Source organism: Hyperolius riggenbachi, chromosome 6 (assembly GCF_040937935.1).
Source record: "Hyperolius riggenbachi isolate aHypRig1 chromosome 6, aHypRig1.pri, whole genome shotgun sequence".
Lineage (NCBI taxonomy): Eukaryota > Metazoa > Chordata > Amphibia > Anura > Hyperoliidae > Hyperolius > Hyperolius riggenbachi.
The window spans coordinates 306,393,096-306,416,711 of record NC_090651.1 but is presented as its reverse complement, the minus strand read 5'-3'; the positions used below and the strand labels follow the sequence as shown (position 1 = coordinate 306,416,711).

The window sequence follows — 23,616 nt, the reverse complement described above, 5'->3', positions numbered from 1 at the left end:
TAGCCTCGCCCATTGATAAAAACCGCCATGGTGGCTTCTCTACTCGAGATGGAGAAACACTATGACGTTTTTTAAGCAGGGGCAGGGCAATGCGCCGGAGGCTGGCGGCCCCAGGGCTAAGGGAGAGATTGTAGATGTATAATATACGCTGGAGGTCCACTTTAAACATTTTAGGAAATATGACAAATCTTCTGTAGCTGATAAAGGCAAGAAAATAAATAAATAAAAATGTAAACGCTACAAATGTCATTTTCATTCATTGTCCAATCAGGTGACACATCATGTGATTCAACACGCCATCATATTTTTTTTTTCAGATATGCGATTGCGGTGACTAATGGTTCTGTGAACCTAGCAGAGAGGTTTCCCTACATCAGGTGAGGATACATTATTTACTGCATGGGAATAAAATAAGAATCTGTTGTAGTTACAGAATTCCCCTGAAAAGCCAACAGGTGGAGCGTTAATATGCAGCATTTCATATATTTCTGATTAAGAAAAAAGCAATTAAATAAATATATGGTAAAAATAGTACTGAACTTGTATAGTATGTAAGTACGGTAAATAAAAATACCAAAAAACGTCACAATATATTCCTTCCAACAACTTTGTAGCCTAAACTAAGAAAAATGCATCTGATTATAATTACATGCTAAAACTCGGCATCAGAATACAACTGCTTTAAATTTAAAGACAACCTGTACTGAGTAAAAATATTTAAAATAAACACATGAGGTAACTTCAAATGAACATTACATAGTTACCTTGCCATCAGTTCCTCTCAGAAGCTCCCCATTTTCTTCTGACAATTATCCCTTCCAGTTCTGACAACATTTTGTCAGATCTGAAATATATCAGTTGCTGTCAATAAAATATCAGTTGCTGCCAGTTATAGCTGAGAGGAAAACTGATGTACCAGGTAATGTCCATGTTTCCCTATGGCTCAAGTGGGCAATGTTACAGTTTAACTGTGTGCTGGCCAGAAAGCTGTTATGGGTAATGGCCATTTTCAAAATGGAGGACGGAAAATTCCCTTTATCACAGTGAACAAACAGGACGCGGGACAGGAGAAAGACACTGAGGAGTAGACTACATGGAAGGGAAGTATGACTTGTGTGTGCTTATTTTGACTTTTAATTTTCAATTCAGGTTTTCTTTAAACCATGTCCGTTTTCAGAGCAGAAGTTTTGTTACATCAGATTAAAATATTAATTCTTTAAAGCAGAACTACAGACTGGCATAGTATGCCATTAAAACCTGCCTCTCAACTCATTTTTTTTTTAATCACAAAGTTATGTCATTGTAAAAATCACAATTCTCACCTTGATCATTGAGCTAATGCAGATCAGCCATCTGGCACAATAATGCAATATCCATTGGAATCTATAAGCAAGCAAGCCTGTCAAAAATAAGGGCAATATAAACTAAACAAATTATGAAAAAACATCTGAGGCAACCCTCACTTGAAACGGAATGTTAATAATTCTTTTAGCTATAGGCCCTGAACAAGCATGCTTGACATTATTGTCAGATCTGACAAGATTAGCTGCATGCTTATTTCTGATGTGATTCAGACACTACTGCAGCCAAATAGATCAGCAGGGCTGCCAGAAAACTGGCGTTATTTAGAAGGAAATAAAAATGGCAGCCTCCATATCCCTCTCACTTCAGGTTCTCTTTAAGTTCAGAAGCAAAGAGAACAGAGTAAAATTTGACTTTAAAAAATGTTTGAATAGCTTGCATTTTACAGTCAGGTTAGCAAAACTTAATATATTTTTACCTTAAAGGGAACCTAAACTAAGAAGGATGTGGATTTTTCCTTTTAAACTAATACCAGTTTCCTGACTCTCCTGCTGATCCTGTGTCTCTAATACTTTTAGCCACAGCCCCTCAACAAGCATGCAGATCAGGTGCTCTGACTGAAGTCAGACTGGATTTGCCGCATGCTTGTTTCAAGTGTGTGATTCAGCCACTACTGCAGCCAAAGAGATCATCGGGACTGCCAGGCAACCGGTAATGTGTAAAAGGAAACTCCAGGCTTCCAGCGGGGAGCGGAGCTGCAGCGAGGGCACAGGACGGCTGCCAGGGGCTGGAGGAAGCCCCAGGTAAGTAGATTTTTACTTTTTATTCATCCTGGACGTTTCCTTTAAAGCAGACCTAAAATGTAAAAATAAATTCAACACTGCCAACGCAGTCCATAGAAGTTATAGTAGAGAAGCATGAATGAATGTTTATAAACTGACCTTTGGTGCCAGCTAATTCAGGTTTTGTAGTTTAGTCACGTCCTCTTTCTCAAAAACTGCCATAGCAGTTTTCTGCTCTTGCAAAGGCTTCAAAAAGATTGTGCCATAGGTGGGCAGGAGGTAACTGTTAGAGCAGACCAGGTCTGTCATGTGCCCCCCTCCCCCCCCCCCACACACTTAATACCAGTGGCGTAGCTAAGGAGCTTTGGGCCCCGATGCAAGTTTTACAATGGGGCCCCCCAAGCACTCTATACATAACAATTGATACGGCGCACCAAAACCTGCCAATGGTAACTACAGTGTCAGAGGTGCAAGAAGGGATGGGGAACAGTTTATTAATGATTACCACTATTCAATGTATCTATAGAAGTGATTATTATGAGCACAAGACCAATAGAGAGCTCATACTATAGTTGAGGCAGGGCCCCACTGGCCCAAGGGCCCCGATGCAGTCGCAAGCTCTGCAACCCCTATTGCTACACCCCTGCTTAATACGGAAATCACCAGTTGATGCATCAAGAGGGGATACAGTGTCATTCTGACTCTTTTGCGCTTCGGAACTTACACTTAAGTCTGCTTTAAGTGAGCAACTGTGGTTTCCCATGATGCATCACTCCCAAAATCATGTCTTTATGCCCCTGAAGCCAGGCTTACATCTAGAACTACAGGAGTATAGTGAGTCTATAGCTTACAATACAGAGATTTTACAGAACCACATCAATCCAACATGCATACAGCCTGTTTTGGATGATTAGCCCCTTATACTTTCCTAGTGGTACAGTGACTGTGACTAGCTTATTGAGTTCATTAACCCGTGGAAAATTGAGGAAACGATCAGCTTGGGCCAGCCAATAACAGACAAGAACAGCACAATAAGGTTTGGCTGCCATGGGACTATGTTATGGAGCCAACAGAAAGAAAGAGACTGTACAGCTACATGCAGTGTAATTAGCCTGCATTCTGACATTGACTCTACATGTACCATCAATGACGTGAGCGAGCAGTCGGAGTTGGACCTTAGGCCTTTTCTCACCCACCATATTTCTTTCATACCATATTTTTCCTTTTTCTCTCTTTGCCCTTTCTTCCCCTTCCGTTTCTCTTTCTATTTATTCTTTTGACACCAGTAACAGATCTGTTCCAGCTGCTTTGAGCTGTGCAGAAGCAGATGTAATACACATTGTCCTTGCTTGCAGAAAGCATAAAGAGTAAGTGTTATAATGGGGGTATTCAGAGCAACAACAATTGTATGCCTGCTCTGTGTAATGTAAGCTACAACAAAGCAATGTTCCTGCGAGTGGCCATGCAGGCCTATTTATATTACGTGTTCTTTTTTTTTTTTTTTATATAGTGTACTGATTATTTATTTTCTCTGTGTCGTTTGTGAAAATGCAATTAAAATGTTATTATGTATATATATATATATATATATATATATATGTATGTATGTATATATATATATATATATATATATATATATATATATATATATATATATATATATATATATATATCCTGCACCTACACACACACACTCACATACTGTATACCATATGTACTCGCATATAAGCCGACCTTCATATAAGCCGAGGTACCCACTTTTCCCTCAGAAACAAGGAGAAAGTAATTGACTCACCTATAAGCCCCTCCCCAGAGCCAGATGTGCACCAAGAATGATACAGCTGTGTCTCAAGGCCCCACTAGATGGATTCATAGATATGAGACACAGCGATTGCCACACAGGCAGAACCGCTGACACATTGCTGACACGCTCCGCTCCACAAGCCAGGTTGCAGGGAATGGCGCACGGACACAGCAGGGCACAAGCTGCTAAGAGGATCACTAGTGCACAATCCTTGCGCTCCTCTTCCAGTAACAAAACCTGCTTCACCATCCGTTATGCTCCACTGACTCGCGTATAAGTCAAGGGGGTAACTTTTCAGCACCTTTTATTGTGCTGAAAATTAGTCTTATATGCGAGTATATAAGATATACTGTATATATATATATATATATATATATATATATATATATATACAGTGGGTTGCAAAAGTATTCGGCCCCCTTGAAGTTTTCCACATTTTGTCACATTACTGCCACAAACATGCATCAATTTTATTGGAATTCCACGTGAGAGACCAATACAAAGTGTTGTACATGTGAGAAGTGGATTGAAGATCATCATTCCAAACATTTTTTACAAATAAATAACTGCAAAGTGGGGTGTGCGTAATTATTAAGCCCCCCTGAGTCAATACTTTGTAGAACCACCTTTTGCTGCAATTACAGCTGCCAGTCTTTTAGGGTATGTCTCTACCAGCTTTGCAAATCTAGAGACTGAAATCCTTGCCCATTCTTCTTTGCAAAACAGCTCCAGCTCAGTCAGATTAGATGGACAGCGTTTGTGAGCAGCAGTTTTCAGATCTTGCCACAGATTCTTGATTGGATTTAGATCTGGACTTTGACTGGGCGGGAGGTAAAGACGGACCCGTCGTTGCCTGCAGTCCGGCGTGTGTATGGACCTTAACACATAGATATGTTTTGTTTTAAACCATTCCATTGTTGCCCTGGCTTTATGTTTAGGGTCATTGTCCTGCTGGAAGGTGAACCTCCGCCCCAGTCTCAAGTCTTTTGCAGTCTCCAAGAGGTTTTCTTCCAAGTTTTCCCTTTATTTGGCTCCATCCATCTTCCCATCAACTCTGACCAGCTTCCCTGTCCCTGCTGAAGAGATGCACTCCCCGAGCATGATGCTGCCACCACCATATTTGACAGTGGGGATGGTGTGTTCAGAGTGATGTGCAGTGTTAGTTTTCCGCCACACATAGCGTTTTGCATTTTGGCCAAAAAGTTCCATTTTGATCTCATCTGACCAGAGCACCTTCTTCCACATGGTTGCTGTGTCCCCCACATGGCTTGTGGCAAACTGCAAACGGCACTTCTTATGCTTTCTGTTAACAATGCCTTTCTTCTTGCCACTCTTCCATAAAGGCCAACTTTGTACAGTGCATGACTAATAGTTGTCCTATGGACAGAGTCTCCCACCTGAGCTGTAGATCTCTGTGGCTCGTCCAGAGTCACCATGGGCCTCTTGATTGCATTTCTGATCAGCACTCTCCGTGTTCGGCCTGTGAGTTTAGGTGGATGGCCTTGTCTTGGTAGGTTTACAGTTGTGCCATACACCTTCCATTTCTGAATGATCGCTTGAACAGTGCTCTGTGGGGGGAACGGGAAAAAAGGGCGCAGGCAGCTAGTGGACAAAAAGGGGCGCAGCCATTCACTCCCATAGTAAATAACGTTTAATGGGTGCCGAGCAGGAAAAAACGGCGCCGGAGATAAATAACGTTTTATAAACGGCGCCCGGAGCTTTTTAATGTTTTATAACTGTGCTTGTGATGATTTACATTTATAAAATGCACCCGTGACAAATAACGTTTATAAAAATACTAAACATATTTATCCTATTTATAACTAAAACATTATTTAACATTTTATCCCTTACTGTTTGTAAAACATTATTATTCACAAAATAAGGCAATCAGTACGTAACGTAAATTGAAATATATTTTTTACAGTCACTATTTGTAAAACATTACTATCCACGAAATAAAGCGAACACTAAGGGGGGGGGGGGGGATCTTAGGGTTAGGCACCACCAGGTGGGTGGTTAGGTTTAGGCACCACCAGGGGGGTCTTAGGGTTAGTCACCACCAGGGGGTCTTAGGGTTAGGCACCACCAGGGGAGTCTTAGGTTTAGGCACTACCAGGGGGGTCTTAGGTTTAGGCACCACCAGGAGGGTCTTAGGTTTAGGCACCACCAGGAGGGTCTTAGGTTTAGGCACCACCAGGGGGGTCTTAGGTTTAGGCACCACCAGGGGGGTCTTAGGTTTAGGCACCACCAGGGGGGGTTTAGGTACCACCAGGGGGGGTCTAGGGGTTAGGGATAGGTACAGGGAGGGTTCTGTGTGAGAGTAGGGTTAGGTATAGTTACAGTACAATATACACCGCCATGGGGTGGTTAGGGTTAGGCACCACCAAGGGAGTGGTTAGGGTTAGGCACTGCCAGGGGAGTGGTTAGGGTTAGGCACCACCAGGGGGGTCTAGGGGTTAGGGATAGGTACAGGGAGGGTTCTGTGTGAGAGTAGGGTTAGGTATATAGGGAGTGCAGAATTATTAGGCAAATGAGTATTTTGACAACATCGTCCTCTTTATGCATGTTGTCTTACTCCAAGCTGTATAGGCTTGAAAGCCTACTACCAATTAAGCATATTAGGTGATGTGCATCTCTGTAATGAGAAGGGGTGTGGTCTAATGGCATCAACACCCTATATCAGGTGTGCATAATTATTAGGCAACTTCCTTTCCTTTGGCAAAATGGGTCAAAAGAAGGACTCGACAGGCTCAGAAAAGTCAAAAATAGTGAGATATCTTGCAGAGGGATGCAGCACTCTTAAAATGGCAAAGCTTCTGAAGCGTAATCATCGAACAATCAAGCGTTTCATTCATTATAGTCAACAGGGTCGCAAGAAGCGTGTGGAAAAACCAAGGTGCAAAATAACTGCCCATGAACTGAGAAAAGTCAAGCATGCAGCTGCCAAGATGCCACTTGCCACCAGTTTGGCCATATTTCAGAGCTGCAACATCACTGGAGTGCTCAAAAGCACAAGGTGTGCAATACTCACAGACATGGCCAATGCAAGAAAGGCTGAAAGACGACCACCACTGAACAAGACATACAAGCTGAAACGTCAAGACTGGGCCAAAAAATATCTCAAGACTGATTTTTCTAAGGTTTTATGGACTGATGAAATGAGAGTGAGTCTTGATGTGCCAGATGGATGGGCCCGTGGCTGGATTGGTAAAGGGCACAGAGCTCCAGTCCGACTCAAGACGCCAGCAAGGTGGAGGTGAAGTACTGGTTTGGGCTGGTATCATCAAAGATGAGCTTGTGGGGCCTTTTCGGGATAAGGATGGAGTCAAGCTCAACTCCCAGTCCTACTGCCAGTTTCTGGAAGACACCTTCTTCAAGCAGTGGTACAGGAAGCAGTCTGCATCCTTCAAGAAAAACATGATTTTCATGCAGGACAATGCTCCATCACACGCGTCCAAGTACTCCACAGCGTGGCTGGCAAGAAAGGGTATAAAAGAAGAAAAACTAATGACATGGCCTCCTTGTTCACCTGATCTGAACCCCATTGAGAACCTGTGGTCCATCATAAAATGTGAGATTTACAAGGAGGGAAAACAGTACACCTCTCTGAACAGTGCCTGGGAGGCTGTGGTTGCTGCTGCACGCAATGTTGATGGTGAACAGATCAAAACACTGACAGAATCCATGGATGGCAGGCTTTTGAGTGTCCTTGCAAAGAAAGGTGGCTATATTGGTCACTGATTTGTTTTTGTTTTGTTTTTGAATGTCATAAATGTATATTTGTGAATGTTGAGATGTTATATTGGTTTCACTGGTAAAAATAAATAATTGTAATGGGTATATATTTGTTTTTTGTTAAGTTGCCTAATAATTATGCACAGTAATAGTCACCTGCACACACAGATATCCCCCTAAAATAGCTAAAACTAAAAACAAACTAAAAACTACTTTCAACAATATTCAGCTTTGATATTAATGAGTTTTTTTGGGTTCATTGAGATCATGGTTGTTGTTCAATAATAAAATTATTCCTCAACAATACAACTTGCCTAATAATTCTGCACTCCCTGTAGTTTTATTAACATTTTTGTAATACATAATAATTTTTTTACAACACTTTTTAGGAATCTACTTATATATATATATATATATATATATATATATCATTATAAACAATATTTTCAGATTTTTATTATAAGAAGAAACGATAAATGAAGATTATTCACAATAAAAGACAATTATAACGATTAAACTTATATTAATGATTTTTTAACAAACTTAATTATAAGTTTCACTTTTTAAAGAGGGAAGATTAACGATTTAACAATTGCCGATTTCATACACATTATTTAATGATTTATAAATTTGTAAATCGTTGTATGTAAATATTTCTATAAACGATATTTACGCACCGCGCCCTTTTTGTCCAGGCGCCCTTTTTGTACGTACGCCTCTGTGGGATGTTCAAGGCTTTGAAATCTTTTTGTAGCCTAAGCCTGCTTTAAATTTCTCAATAACTTGATCCCTGAACTGTCTTGTGTGTTCTTTGGACTTCACGGTGTTGTTGCTCCCAATATTCTCTTAGACAACCTCTGAGGCCCTCACAGAGCAGCTGTATTTGTACTGACATTAAATTACACACATGTGCACTCTATTTAGTCATTAGCACTCATCAGGCAATGTCTATAGGCAACTGACTGCACTCAGATCAAAGGGGGCCGAATAATTACGCACACACCACTTTGCAGTTTGTAAAAAATGTTTGGAATCATGTATGATTTTCGTTCCACTTCTCACATGTACACCACTTTGTGTTGGTCTTTCATGTGGAATTCCAATAAAATTGATTCATGTTTGTGGCAGTAATATGACAAAATGTGGAATACTTCAAGGGGGCCAAATACTTTTGCAACCGACTGTATATATATATATATATATATATATATATATATATATATATATATATATATATATATATATATACACTGTATGGGTGTGCGTGTGTCTGTCACACGCCCCTTGCGCCCGGACTGCTCAATGCCTCCCAATCTTTTTCAACGCACAGACAATCCAATATCATGGATTCAGTCAACGCGCTAAAAAGGCTGGACTTGGGCTACAGACAGGCCTGGAGGAAACGTGCGAGCAACACAAACACTTTGATACACACTACTTCAGGTACAAGGCTGCCACTATCCCTTTTATGTGGGAAAAGGGAAACCAGCTAGCTAGGCTGCGCTAAGAGGAAAGGGTTAACAATCCATTATTAGTGAAACAATGCAAGACAGGTAGCGAATTTTCAGAAAGGCTAGGATTCGTTCTGCGGTGCTCAAACCAGGTATGTAGCCAAACAAGTGACCTTAAGTCTTTTATTTGAAATGCAATATAAATAATATATACAGAAAATTATTAAAAGTAACAATTATAGAGACGGTAGCAACAGGTAAAAGAAAAGGCCAACACCAAAGAAAATGAATACGTAGAGATTTTGGGAGAAAGATGTCCTTTGTGTGAAAATCCAAGCAAAATTCCTCGTGGGAAAGGGGGTATCAGCTACTGATTGGAATGAAGTTCAATCCTGGGTTACAGTTGCTTTTTAAAGCAAAACTGAAGACTGCAGACACAGTGCCTACAGGCCCTGTTGCCCAATGGCGACACAGTGCAGCAGTGACTGGAGTTTTTCCATAGCTAAGCTTTGCAGGGGGAATAATGGGGTATCCTACCTAATAAAACCCCTGTGTCCCTGCATCCTCCTCCTGTGTCCCTGTGTCTGTGCTTTTGCCGAACCTCGCAAGTGCGGCACGCGGGTGGCCGTTGGGACAGGAGGAGGACGGGGCCAGGGAGGCAGGCGTGTGTACGCGCTGTGCGCAGGTGGGTGTGCGCACGGGTGCACGGACAGGCGGTGCATGGGTCGTATTTGCGCATGCTCACTTACATGCGGTGGTGGTGACAGGGGCGGGTAAGGGAGGCCTACTGCCCATTATGTTAAGGGGCCTTAGGTCTAGTATATGTATAATATGCATATGGATATCATTGGTGTTGGCTTCGGGCTACTTTTCAGCACTTCTGCTTTCCGTTCTTTTCAACTGCCTAACCCTAAATCTCCTCATCTTCACCTTATTCTACTTGTCAATGCCTACCCCACCTTATCCACACCTAACCCTAACTCTATTTATCTTTGCATTACTCTCATTATCAACACCTACCATAAGGGCCTGTTTTCACCTAATCTGAATACACAGCATTCCCCATGCGAACCGGACATGGAAACGCTGTGCATTTAGACAGTAGGCTTGCTGTCTGAATCGCATGCTGGTGCAATTCTGGATGACATGCTGCAGATTTCTTTAGCACGTGTCTGAATCCCTATAGCCATGCATGGCACGACTATAGCGATTCGGCTGTGACTTTGCAGCAGCAAGGGTGCCGCGTCCGATTTAGAAACCCAGTGAAAATAGTCCCTAACTGTCCTTTTCATTGCCTAACCTTCTAATACCTACTGATAAAACTAACTTTCCTATATGCTGTACCCTAACTGTCCTTATTAATACTTATCCCTAACCATCCTGGCTATCAGCACTTAATCCTATCTTTCCTCTAATCACACATGTATGACTAACCCTCCTGTACCTCACCCCTAATTCTAACTTCATTACCAATGCCTATCCCTAACACTCATTATCAGCACCTAATCCTAACCTTTCACTAATCACTGATATGACTAACCTTCCTGTACCCTATTCCCCAACCTTAACTCTCTTTAATGTTGCCTATCCCTAGCCCTCCTTAACAGTAGAGTTGGGCCGAACCTCCGATTTTAGGTTCGCGAACCGGGTTCGCGAACTTCCGCGGAAGGTTCGGTTCGCGTTAAAGTTCGCGAACCGCAATAGACTTCAATGGGGATGCGAACTTTGAAAAAAAAAAATAATTATGCTGGCCACAAAAGTGATTGAAAAGATGTTTCAAGGGGTCTAACACCTGGAGGGGGGCATGGCGGAGTGGGATACATGCCAAAAGTCCCCGGGAAAAATCTGGATTTGACGAAAAGCAGCGTTTTAAGGGCAGAAATCACATTGAATGCTAAATGACAGGCCTAAAGTGCTTTAAAACATCTTGCATGTGTATACATCAATCAGGTAGTGTAATTAAGGTACTGCTTCACACTGACACACCAAACTCCACTGAACAGAACAGGTATGCAGTGGCGGGTTCACTAAACAGGTATACAGTGGCGGGTCCACTGAACAGAACAGGTATGCAGTGGCGGGTTCACTGAACAGGTATGCAGTGGTGGGTTCACAGAACAGGTATGCAGTGGTGGGTTCACAGAACAGGTATGCAGTGGCAGCAGGATCACTGAACAGGTATGCAGTGGTGGGTGGGTTCACAGAACAGGTATGCAGTGGTGGGTTCACAGAACAGGTATGCAGTGGCAGGATCACTGAACAGGTATGCAGTGGTGGTGGGTGGGTTCACAGAACAAGTATGCAGTGGCAGGATCACTGAACAGGTATGCAGTGGTGGGTGGGTTCACAGAACAGGTATGCAGTGGCAGCAGGATCACTGAACAGGTATGCAGTGGTGGGTGGGTTCACAGAACAGGTATGCAGTGGTGGGTTCACAGAACAGGTATGCAGTGGCAGGATCACTGAACAGGTATGCAGTGGTGGTGGGTGGGTTCACAGAACAAGTATGCAGTGGCAGGATCACTGAACAGGTATGCAGTGGTGGGTGGGTTCACAGAACAGGTATGCAGTGGCAGCAGGATCACTGAACAGGTATGCAGTGGTGGGTGGGTTCACAGAACAGGTATGCAGTGGCAGGATCACTGAACAGGTATGCAGTGGTGGTGGGTGGGTTCACAGAACAGGTATGCAGTGGCAGGATCACTGAACAGGTATGCAGTGGCAGGATCACAGTACAGGTATGCAGTGGGCTGAGGGCTCACTGAACAGAACAGGTATGCAGCCAGGAAGAAGTTAAGCCTAACTAATCTTTCCCTATATGAGAGACTGCAGCAGCTCGCCCTACTCTCACTAATGCAGGCACACGAGTGGCCGTAATGGCCGCCGCTGCCTGCCTTATATAAGGGGGGTGGGGCTCCAGGGGCTAGTGTAGCCTAATTGGCTACACTGGGCCTGCTGACTGTGATGTAGAGGGTCAAAGTTGACCCTCAGGTGCATTATGGGGCGAACCGAACTTCTTCCGCAAAACGTTCGCGTGCGGTACCCGCACGCGAACCACCTAAGTTCGCGCGAACCACGTTCGCCGGCGAACCGTTCGGCCCAACTCTACTTAACAGTAGCTAATCCTAACCTTCCAATAATCACTGGTATGAATAGTCTTCTTTTTCCCTATTCCCATACTAATGCCTATCCCTAACTCTCTTTAACGGCATCTAATTCTAATCTCCTAATCACTAATACAACTAACCTTAATCTAATCTTACAATAATCATAATCATCGTTAAAATGTCGCGCCAAAGCCTGCACCAAAAATACACCCCAGACCAGATTGCCCCAAACCAAGGCCTACATAGACACAGACTTCAGGACACACAGCTCAGCCTTCTGTTGTGAAGTAAATTGTTTGTATCCTGTGAGTGTGACAGTCATGTTTTTTTGAACAGTGCCTGTGGCGCGTACCCTCCCCAGAGTTGTATTTTTGGACAAGTTCTTAACATAGGTGCCCTGCTAGGTAAGTACATCCTCTTATCATAGGTACAGTATTTTAACTTTGGCTGTTGTTGGGATTTATTTCTATGCATTTTTCTTAACCACCATTCTCTTTCACTGTGTTTTCTTTTGCCTTTTAACCACTTAAAGAGGAACTGTCGCGAAAATCTTAAAATTTAAAACACATACAAATAAGAAGTACATTTCTTCCTGAGTAAAATGAGCCATAAATGACTTTTCTCCCATCTTGCTGTCACTTACAGTAGGTAGTAGAAATCCGACATTACATGCAAGTTTTGGGCTAGTCCATCTCTTCATAGGGGATTCTCAGCATGGCCTTTATTCTTTATAAAGACATTCCCTGAAAAATATTTATATAACCAGTTCGGCCTATCTGGACGAGCTTCCTCGTCCAGATAGGCACTGCTGCTGCCGCCGCCTCGTGCGCGCGATCGGGCGCGCCCCCGCGCGCGCTCCCGCTGCCCGCCACTAGCCCCTGATCAGTGAATGGGAATATAATTCCCATTCACCGATCTATCTTCCCCGCAGAAATACCGACGCTTTCTCTCCAGAGAGCGCGGTATTTCTGCCCCCAGGAAACATCTCCCCTGCTTTTAAGTTCCTGGATGCGAGATCGTTCGCATCCAGGACTTTTTTCACTTGTGGCCAAATAGTAAACTGCATCACAATACATTTTTAATAAAAAAAAAATATTATTTTACATTTAAAATTAACAGTTTCCCTCCCACACCAAAAATTACCCACATACACTTTTTTTTTATTAAAAATAAAAATAAAAAATACAATAAAAAAAAACAAAAACAACATAAATAGTTACCCAAGGGTCTGAACTTTTTAAATATGCATCTCAAGAGAATATGTTATTATATTATTTAAAATTATAAGCTTATAAATAGTGATGGACGCAAATAGAAAAAATGCACCTTTATTTCTAAATGAAATATCGGCACCATAAATTGTGATAGGGACATCTTTTAAACGGTGTAATAACCGGGACAAATGGGCAAATAAAATACATGAGTTTTAATTACAGTAGCGTATATTAATTTCAAACTATAATGGCCAAAAACTGAGAAATAATGAATTTTTTTCATTTCTTTCTTAATCTTCCTGTTAAAATAGATTTAGAAAAAAATAATTCTTAGCAAAATGTAGCACCCAAAGAAAGCCTAATTAGTGGCGGAAAAAACAAGATATAGATCAATTCATTGTGATAAGTAGCAATAAAGTTATAGGCGAATAAATGGGAGGTGAACGTTGCTCGGATGCATGAGATTTTCGGACTGCGGTGCTGAACCGGATACAGATGCTGACCAGCCTCCCTGCTCACTGTACACTTTTTTGGCAGTTGGACGGAGCAACTGCCATTCACTACGTGTTTTTAAAAATAAATAAAACCCTGAGAACCCCCTATGAGAAGATGGGCTAGTCCAAAATCTGTCGGTAATGTCAATTTTCTACTACTTGCTGTAAGTGACAGCAACATAGGAGAAAAGTAATTTATGGCACATTTAATTCTGGAAGAAACGTACTTCTTATTTGTGTATTTTTTGTGTATTTTTGTGTATTCTTATAACGTGTATTTTAAATTGTAAGATTTTCACGACAGAGGTCCTTTAAGCCCGAAGGATTGTTTATTTTTTGCATCTGAGCAACTTTCACCTCCCATTCATTTGCCAATGACTTTATCACTACTCATCACAATGAATTAGTCTAAATTTTGTTTTTTTTCCGCCATCAATAAGACTTTCAGTGGGTGATACATTTTGCTAAGAATTATTTTATTCCAAATCCATTTTAACAGGAATATTAGAAAGAAATGGGAAAAGATAATTATTTCTTAGTTTTTGGCCATTATAGTTTGAAATTAATACATGCTACCGTAATTAAAACCCATGTATTTTATTTGCCCATTTGTCTTGTTTATTACACCATTTAAATTATGTCCCTATCACAATGTATGGCGCTGATATTTTATTTGGAAATAAACGTACATTTTTTCAATTTGCGTCCATCACTATTTACAAGCCCATCATTTAAAAAAATATATTAATACACTCCTTTGACATGCTTATTTAAAAAGTTTCGACCCTTAGGTATTTATGGTTTTTTTTTGTTTTTTTATTGTAATTAGTTTTATTTTTTTTTATTAAAAATTTGATTTGGGTAATTTGTGGTGTGGGAAGTAAACAGCAAATTTTAAATGTAAAATAATGCATTTGTTTAATGAAAAATAGATGTGGGTGTAGTTTTACTATTTGGCCACAAGATGGCTACAGTCAAAAAGTCCTAGAAGCGTACGATCAGGCTTCCAGGACGCATTAGGAGGACGGGAAACTTTTTGTGAATCAGAAAAACAGCAGCCTCTGTTAAGAGGCTGTCGGTTTTTCTGCGGGGGGCTTCGATCAATGAATGGGATCTATAATCCCATTCATTGATCGCTGGGCTAACGGCCGGTGGCGGGAGTGCGCGCAGCCACGGGAGTGCGTGCAGCCCAACTGGATGAGAAAGTTCGTTCAGTTGGGCTTAAGTGGTTAATCCTTCCTCACTTTAATGTCTATGTTTAATTTTTTTAATTTTTAATCACATAAGGTGCCCATACACTCGTCAAATTGGCAGCAGATAGATAAGAAATGCATCTGATGATCTATCTGATGCGTTTTTAGAACATTTTTTACCAGGATAGAATTCCAATAGATTTCAGTTTGAAATCTATTGAAATTCGATCTGATGGCATTTTTTTGCCATCAGATTTCCATTAAGGCCAATGCAAACTGATAAGCAATCTCATCAGATCGACCTAAATTTTCCACCCCACCAGTTCGATGGTAATCCATCGAAATCGATTGAAATCGGCCATCGATCGGTCGATTGGCCAACCGATTTGCAAACGATCAATCAATCGATCGATCGGGATCGATCGGTCGGCCAGAAAGTCGGCTGAGTGTATGGGCCCCTATAGAGAAGTCCAGTAGGTGAAATTAATTTGTAATCAATCATTCTACCTATATTCTATTTTTTACCATCACACTATTAAGCTGGCCATACACTGGCCAATGGGGCCATCAGACAGATCCCTCTCAGATCATTATCTGATCTGAGAGGGATCTATCTGATCAAATCCCTCCACACATTGTACACAGTTTTTCAACAGACTTCAGCATGAAATGTATTAAAAATCTGTGAGTGCTTTCTGGGTCCTCAGTGAACCACCCCCCTCTAGGCCACGCAGTGTAGGGGCAGCTTGCTCCCACCTGTAGGAGGCACAGTTCCCTTGTCGTCTCTTCCCCTGGGGAACCCCCTTCTTGTCTCCCAAGTCTTGTAAGGTAGAGGGCAAACACTAGGGGCACTGTGGCACACAACTTACATGACAACTGGAGGCCACCAGTATTTCAGCATTTGTTATGTCACACAGGCGCCCCACTCCGTAGTGAAGAGAGAGGAAGGAGCCTCCAGTTGGGAGAGTAGAGACCGGAACGGCACTGCGCTGAAAGTAGCTTAGTCGCTTGTTGCAAAATTGAACACCGCTAGCGTCGTAATAATCAAAGATTTTCCATTATGCATCATCAACTGAATCAACCGATTTCGCCCAAAAAACGGCCAATGGGGAAATAGATTTGCAACGTGACGACAATTTAGAGCAGATTCGATCAAATGAGCGGACGGACATTGATGTAAACTACTCATACTGGTAAAAGTGTGCCCGCCTCGGCATATGTGGAACATTTAAAGAGAAAGACAGTTACGGCCCATTCACACTTACAAGTGCTTTTCTGAGCACTTTGTGATTGATTAGCGCCTCTTAAAAATTGCTCCCATTCACTTTCATTAAAATCGCTGTAAAAATCGTTGCGATTTGTACGTGATTTTTCACTGCGATTTTAATGAAAGTGAATGGGGGGCGATTTTTTTAAAATGCTAATCAATCACAAAGCGCTCAGAAAAGCACTTCTAGTGTGAATGGGCCCTTAAGGATTAAAGGATAACCATACTAACAAATGAATGAGTCATCCTTCTGTCCCCCGGAGCTCTCATTAATGGTAATTGTCACTATTCAACTCATTACCATGATGTCCAGAATGGCATGGTGTGGCCTAGCATCCTGTGGCAATCAGCTAAGTCACATCCTATCTATGGTTATAGCCATGGGGTGGTGTAGTTAAAGTTAACCTCCAGACTAAAGATCTACTCAGCAGCACTGAAAAGGCTTGGTGTTTCTTAAACAGTTTCACAGCATCAGAGCTTTGTTTTAAATAACCAAGCCTAATTTTTAGCTGCTAAGAAGCTACGCTCCGCCCCATCAAAGAATACTGCCCGGGCATTTTTCCTTTGATGCTGTGCAAAGCTTGATGGGATTTCTGATGTTGTTGTTCTCATTGTTTAGCAGCTGGGAGAGGGGATCAGAACACAGGACAGTTGGAACTGTGTCTCATGCTCCCTGTCACTTCCTTTCAACCAAAAAGATGTCTGCCCTCATGAAATCATAAACCTTTGCCTGTTCTTTTAAAACAGGGTGGGTAAGAGATTATATTACCTATCTATTTTAATTAACATAACTAATGTAACTTAAAGAAGTATGTTTGTTTAGGCTGAAGTTCCCCTTTAAGGCAGCAAGCTGGACTCCCTTGATGTATTGATCTGACTCATTGATCTCAATGGAACTGTTACACACACCACACCTCTGCTAGAGAATAACAAATATTTCACATTTACCATACATTTACAGTAGAGAAAATAGATATAATTTGCATGCTTCCTTAACATGTTCCAACTCTTATCTTAGTGGTCTGGATCTGTGCCATACGGTTTCAGCAAATCCGGGACTATGGCTACCACTCTCACCTAAATTCTGCTAGCCTGGCGATGGGACTCTTATGTGCCTTAGGAACCTCTTTAGTTGGCAATTTTCAGGTGAGCGAAATATCCATCAGCCATCCTCCCTTGTTGTTTTGTATTTCCTGCTTTCTTTTATTCTGTATGGCTGTAATCAGGGGTGTAACTACAGGGGAGCAGTCCCAGCAAACACAAGGGAGCCCCAACTACTAACCTTCCCTTCCTCCAATACAGGGTCCATCCTTCAGAATAGGTGGGTTTATTTATTGAACTGTGCTGCTAATGCAGCGCAGCTTAATGAGAGGAGCGCGAGTTATGTGCACGCTATGTGCAGTCGTGCAGCGTAGCATGCGCTGCTAACTACCTCCCGCTTGAAACAAACAAAGATCAAAAACAGGTCATGCACTCATGGCCAGTTGGTCAAACAATCCAGCTTGGCAGCTTCGCATATAACAAGTACTGTGCCTCCACGACCAGAAAACTGATGCAATGCAAAACATTGGAAGAAAAACGTGGGCACCAGTAAAAATGCAACCGCTGTGTTTATTGCCAGCAACCATTCACAGACAGTCAAGTGCTATACTTCACCCCTCCTGGGATCACCCCGCACAGGAGACCTAACTTGCCCTCCTTGCTTATAACAGCCACTCCACTCAACCCGCCCTGAGCCCCGGTGGGTCCAGTGGCTTTAATGGACATGATTCCCACACTTTGATTGGCCCAATAGGCTGCCTGCCACTTGACAGGCAGCCTAATGGGCCAATCAAAGTGCGAGGATCACGCCCGTTAAAGCCACTGGACCCGCCAGGGCTCAGGGTGAGTTCAGTGGAGCGGCCATTATTAGCAAGGAACACAAGGTAGTTAGCAGCGCATGCCTTGCTGCACTACCATGCATAGCGTGCGCATAACTCATGCTCTTCTCATTAAGCTGCGCTGCTTTAGCAGCACAGCTTAATGAATCAACCCCAAGGTGTTTTTGTGGCTACGCTTGTTATAAGTGTGAAGATTATGATGGTCACACTTGTTTTATGGCCCCTGTAAGACCCAAGGCTGTGAGGGTCACCAAGGGTAGGCAAGGGAAAGGGTGTGAACATTGGGGCCAATCAATTATGTAATTATGTAAATTCAAAAACTAGTGCCTGTTAACAGATCGGCTATTTGCGATTGGCACTGTTATTGGCCTGAGGAAGCGGGCTTAGACCCATGAAACGCGTTGCCTATGAGAAATAAATATCTGCTTGTCTATACAAAGATCACATCATTGAGGTAAGCCACCTAATTTTTTTCGATTTTATCTTGTTTTTAATCCAATGTTATTCACACTGGGGCGCCTCTTTACACAAATTGTGCAAATTGGGACATAATTAGAATAGAGTGCTACCCTTGGCATCCACCAGGGAATGTTGGCAAGTATACAAACAACATATTGGCTTTGTTACTGATCATATCTCTGTTTCTAAACAGCAATCTAACCAATTGCAAACACATCTTGTTGGAGCGTTTCTGGCCTTCGTCATTGGTAACGTCTATTTCTGGATGCAAGCGGTATTAACCTTCCAGGTGAAGCCAAGGCATGGTGGATGCTGGCTTGGACCACTTCGTTACATCCTTGCGGTTGCTATTACTGCACTCATTATAATGAGTATCCTTTCAAATGCTAAAACATGCGGTTAATGAAGTGAGAATAAAGTTGATTCTGATTCTGATTCTGAGAAGAGTAAGAGCAACTGGCACTGCTGCTGTTTAACCTTTATTGATAGCTTGCAAAAACTTTCCACATACCATATGTCAAAGTTTGTGGTGTTAGAGGCAATGAACATATCGGGGGTCCGGAGATCAGCCTCTGTGAGTGGGTGCGGGCACTAAAAGCCTGTCAGCTGTTTCACGCCTGGCGGCGCTTCTTCTGAGGCTGTGTCAACATATGGTTAATGAGAAGAAATGGCATCATTCGAAGTCTCACTATGACTATTTTCATTTTTTCCCTCTTAATTTTCACCTTTTCTCAGCAGAAGAATAAACCTATTCTTAGCTGATTTATTAAAACCAATGCAAAGAAAACGGAAACAAAAGGGGAGTAGTTGCCCAAAACAAAAAGTCGAAATCTTTGTTCCATTTCACAGCTGAAACCAATTTGGCTCAAATTTTCTTTGCACCTGCCTTGGTAAATCATCTGTACTGTACAATAATAAAATTATGCAGTTTCAGTAGACATGTGGTGGCTATCACCTTGCGGCTCCTGATGCTTGTCACATGACCTGTAAAGACTGGAGCTGCAAGGTGATAGGCTGCATGGCATGGGCCTGCACTGAAAAGGGGAGTGCTGAGGACTTCTCACGCCACTGGAAGCAGGTAAAGTATCACGCTCCGCTGCCACTGCTCTGCTAAATCTAGAGGGGAAACTACATAATGTATAATTTGGGGGAGGGCCTGACTTATGTGAGTTTACTGAGGAAGTGGTAATTAAGGGAAAATCAATGACACGCAAAGCATTTAGGCATTTAGATTTATTGCAGGGTTAGTATCAGCTGTAGCAAAGAAATGTTTTTCTTTAAAGGTTATTATGCTGTTGCGTATCTTTAAGAGCAGAGAGGAGTTCAGGTCCGCTTTAAACTCTCCCTTGTCCTACAGTGAGAACCCATGTATACAGTCAGTATACTCCAAGTACAGTGGAGCATTTTTTTTTGTTTTGGTGAAGGAAGTGGCATATTTCAGTTCTTTGCCTAACATTTCTAGACTTACCATATATTTCGTACTATAAGACGCTCCTGTCCTGACCATAAGATGCTCCAAGGTTTAGAGGACATAAACCAGGGGAAAAATATATATATATATACTAAACCTGGGGCATCTATGGTGAAGATGCATCTTGTGCATTATGCCCCCTTTGTACCTCATGCCCCCTTGTACCTCTTGTGTCTCCCTGTGTCCTCCAGTGTCCCCCTTGTGTTCTCCTGAGTCTCCCATGTGTCCACCCCTGTCCTCCTTTACCCTTTGTTTCCCCATGTCCTCCATTTGTCCCCTTGTTTCCTCCTCTGCATGGACACATTACAGGGAGTCCCCGACATTGCGGCGAGTTGGAGGTTCGTATTGGCAGGCTTTCACAACTCAGGAACTCCCTGCATTTGGACTATAAGACGCAGTGACTTTTTCTCCCCACTTATGGGGGAGAAAAAGTGAGTCTTATAGTCCAAATAATACAGTATTTACTGCCCAGCACATTAATGGTTATCTTTGCCATCAGTACAGTCCTCTTTTCTGAATTATCATTTCTTAACAAAATCCAACAGTGATTGCTTTTGCTGCAGTAAAAAGGCCATCAGAAGCTGCGATCGTTGAATGGATTGTGGCCATGCTCTTGTTTATATCATTTGGACTGTTCTCTGTTGAGTTCTGGCACATAGATGGACATTACTTCCACGTAAAGAAGAGAAGGACGGCGATTCCTAATGAGATGCAAGTTTCTACCGTCACTCTGACTGCATGATGGATGGGATGCATCGGCGGGTCTGATGCACTGACACCGACTGGAGAAGATGTCGTATCTATTGTCCTATTAGGATATGAATTCATTTCAGTATTATATTGTTTATGTGTCTAAAGCATTTCATGGCAACTCGAAAGTGTAGTGTGCTTATGCTTAAAGTGTACCTGAGGCGAATTGGAGAGTTTTTACTTACCTGGAGCTTCTTCCAGCTGCCTGTAGTCTATCTATTCCTTCAATGTCCACCTGGTCCCTTCTGTTGTGCTGCTGGCAGCCCCGTAAGATCCATGATTCGCCTCAGTCGTGGGCTTCTCCGCATGCGTGGTTGGGGTTGCGTCACCCCGATTGCACTCCTACAGTCAGGAGCTTTCTGCGCATGCGCAGTTGGATAATACTGTAACTGCGGTAGTTAGAAGAAAAAACAGCACTGGGCACACAAGCTAATGCTTAAACTTCCTGGCGGTAAGCCCGAGCTGAGCTCGGGCTATGCCGCGCAGGAGGATATCTCTGCCGCTGGTGGGGCGATTTGCCCCATTTAAAGTGCTGTGCGTGCAGCTAGCACTTTGCTAGCCGCGCACACAGCTTGATCGCCGCCGCTCTGCGGCGATCGCCCGCACGCAGCGGCTGAAGAGGGCCCCCCCCCCCGTCAGAGCCCTGCGTTGCCCGGACCAATGAGTTCCAGGCAGCGCTATGGGCTGGATCGGAGGCGTCTGACGTCCATGACGTCGACTGACGTCCATGACGTCATTCCAATCGTCGCCATGGCGGCAGGAGAAGCCAAACAGGGGAACGCGTTATATACGCGTTCCCCTGTTTGCTATTGATGCCGGCGACGATCACACTAGAGGGACACATGCGCCCTCTAGTGGTGTTTCATGTAGCTACCACCCTGGTAGCTTTACATGAAACAAAAAAAAAAATGGATTTCTGCCTATGTGGCAGAAAAAATTAACCGCCAGGAGGGTTAAGGTTTATTTTCCACAGGTACAAACAGACATTGCAGGCATAGGGAGAAAAAAAGAGAGTCTCCCTATGCCTGCAATGTCTGTTTGTACCTGTGGAAAATAAACCTTAAGCATTAGCTTGAGTGCCCAGCGCTGTTTTTTCTTCTAACTACCAGTGTTGATGTCTATGCTGTGAGCACCAAGACAGCTTCAGGAATCCAGGTACTGTGCAGCAGCCCTTTGGGTGCCGGCCCCTCTTGGGACTCTTTCTTTGCCAATACTGTAACTGCACTTGCGCATAATGCTCCCGGCCACAGGAGTGCTATGAAGGAGGCACGTGGCCCAGACCAGTGCATGCGCTGTGGCTTGCAACCCTGCTGGATCACTGTGGATCGGACCGGAAGGACATCGAGAGAGCTGACAGACTAGCCCCAAGTAAGTAAAAATCTTTTTCTCCCATTCGTCTAAGGTAAACTTTAAAGGACAGATCCAAAATAAAACAAAAAAACCAAGATCGACTTACCTGGGGCTTCCTCCAGCCCCTGGCAGCTCATATGTTTCTCGCCAAAGCTCTGTCCCAGGGTCCCCTCCACTCCAGATGCCAACCTCCCCGGGTGCATTCTGCGCAGGCGCAGAATGCTCCAGGCCGTGTGAGCGCAATCGTGAGCGGCACGGTCGGCATCTGCAACGGGGATCCCGGGACACTGGAGCTTCGTCAAGAGACATATCGGCTGCCAGGGGCTGGAGGAAGCCCTGGGTAATTAGATCTTGTTTTTGTCATACCTGTCCTTTAAGTGTGTTTAATATGCTTTAAAGTGATCCTGTATTGAGAGGGATATGGAGGCTGCCATATTTTTTTTCTTTTAAACAATACAAATTGCCTGGCTGCCCTGCTGATGTCTTTGGCTTCTGTAATGTCTGAATGACACACATGCATAGGGCCAGGGTCAGACTGTGGCGGAATCCTTTTGAATAATATGAGGCATAATGTGCGTTACCAAATGACGTGTGCGATTTTAGTTACTGTGAAACATTCTTTTTATGTACTGCATGCCTCACAATACAACGTTTCCCCTCTGTTGCACTGGGATCCTATTTTTTTAGGATGTGCAGTACAATGCCACACTCCAGTGGGTAATGCTATGCTAGGTACACACCATACAATTTTCTGGCAGATTTAGCTGCCAGATTGATTATTTCCAACATGTCCAATCTGAAATTCGATCGATTTTTTGATTTTCATTTTTAATCATTTTTTGTTCGATCGATTTTCATGAAACTGAACAAAAACCAATAGGAAAAACAATTAAAAAGATGATCAGGAAATCGAGAAATTGATCGAAATTCAGATCGGACATGTTGGAAATAATCTATTTAGCAGGTAAATCTGCCAGAAAATTGTATGGTGTGTACCTAGCGTAAGTAGCCTACGTCAGAGCACCTGATAAGTCCAGTAAAGTACTGAAGGCAGAGAATCAGCAGTATAGCCAGGTTATGTTTCTCACTACAAGGTCACATTGAGGTAGACCTGAAGTGAAAATAAACTTCTGAGATTGTGAATTGTATGTGTAGTACAGCTAAGAAATAGAATATTAGTGGCAAAAAAAAGAGTCTCATTGTTTTCCAGTACAGGAAGATTAAAAAAAACTTCAGTTATCTATGCAAAAGAGCTTCTCTGAGCTATTGACCCACTGGGTCAAATACAGTCCTGTTTTCTGAAGCACATAAACAGCCAATAAATAGTGAGAGGCATCTTGAGATAAGGTTTTAC

At 42.8% G+C, this 23,616-nt stretch overlaps 1 protein-coding gene across 12 annotated transcripts in view; it reads left to right on the top strand.

Moving 5' to 3' along the window:
• Positions 1–21,881, top strand: part of LOC137522832 (modulator of macroautophagy TMEM150B-like) — a 146,104-nt gene extending 124,223 nt beyond the window's left edge. For all 12 annotated transcript variants that reach the window (XM_068242956.1, XM_068242955.1, XM_068242950.1 and 9 more), the window contains 5 exons: positions 318–377; positions 12,521–12,588; positions 17,371–17,498; positions 18,885–19,062; positions 20,708–21,881. In XM_068242956.1, the coding sequence (XP_068099057.1) occupies positions 318–377; positions 12,521–12,588; positions 17,371–17,498; positions 18,885–19,062; positions 20,708–20,904 (631 nt within the window). In that variant the 3' untranslated portion in view covers positions 20,905–21,881. The remainder of the gene's footprint in view (positions 1–317; positions 378–12,520; positions 12,589–17,370; positions 17,499–18,884; positions 19,063–20,707) is intronic.
• Positions 21,882–23,616: the final 1,735 nt, after the last annotated feature.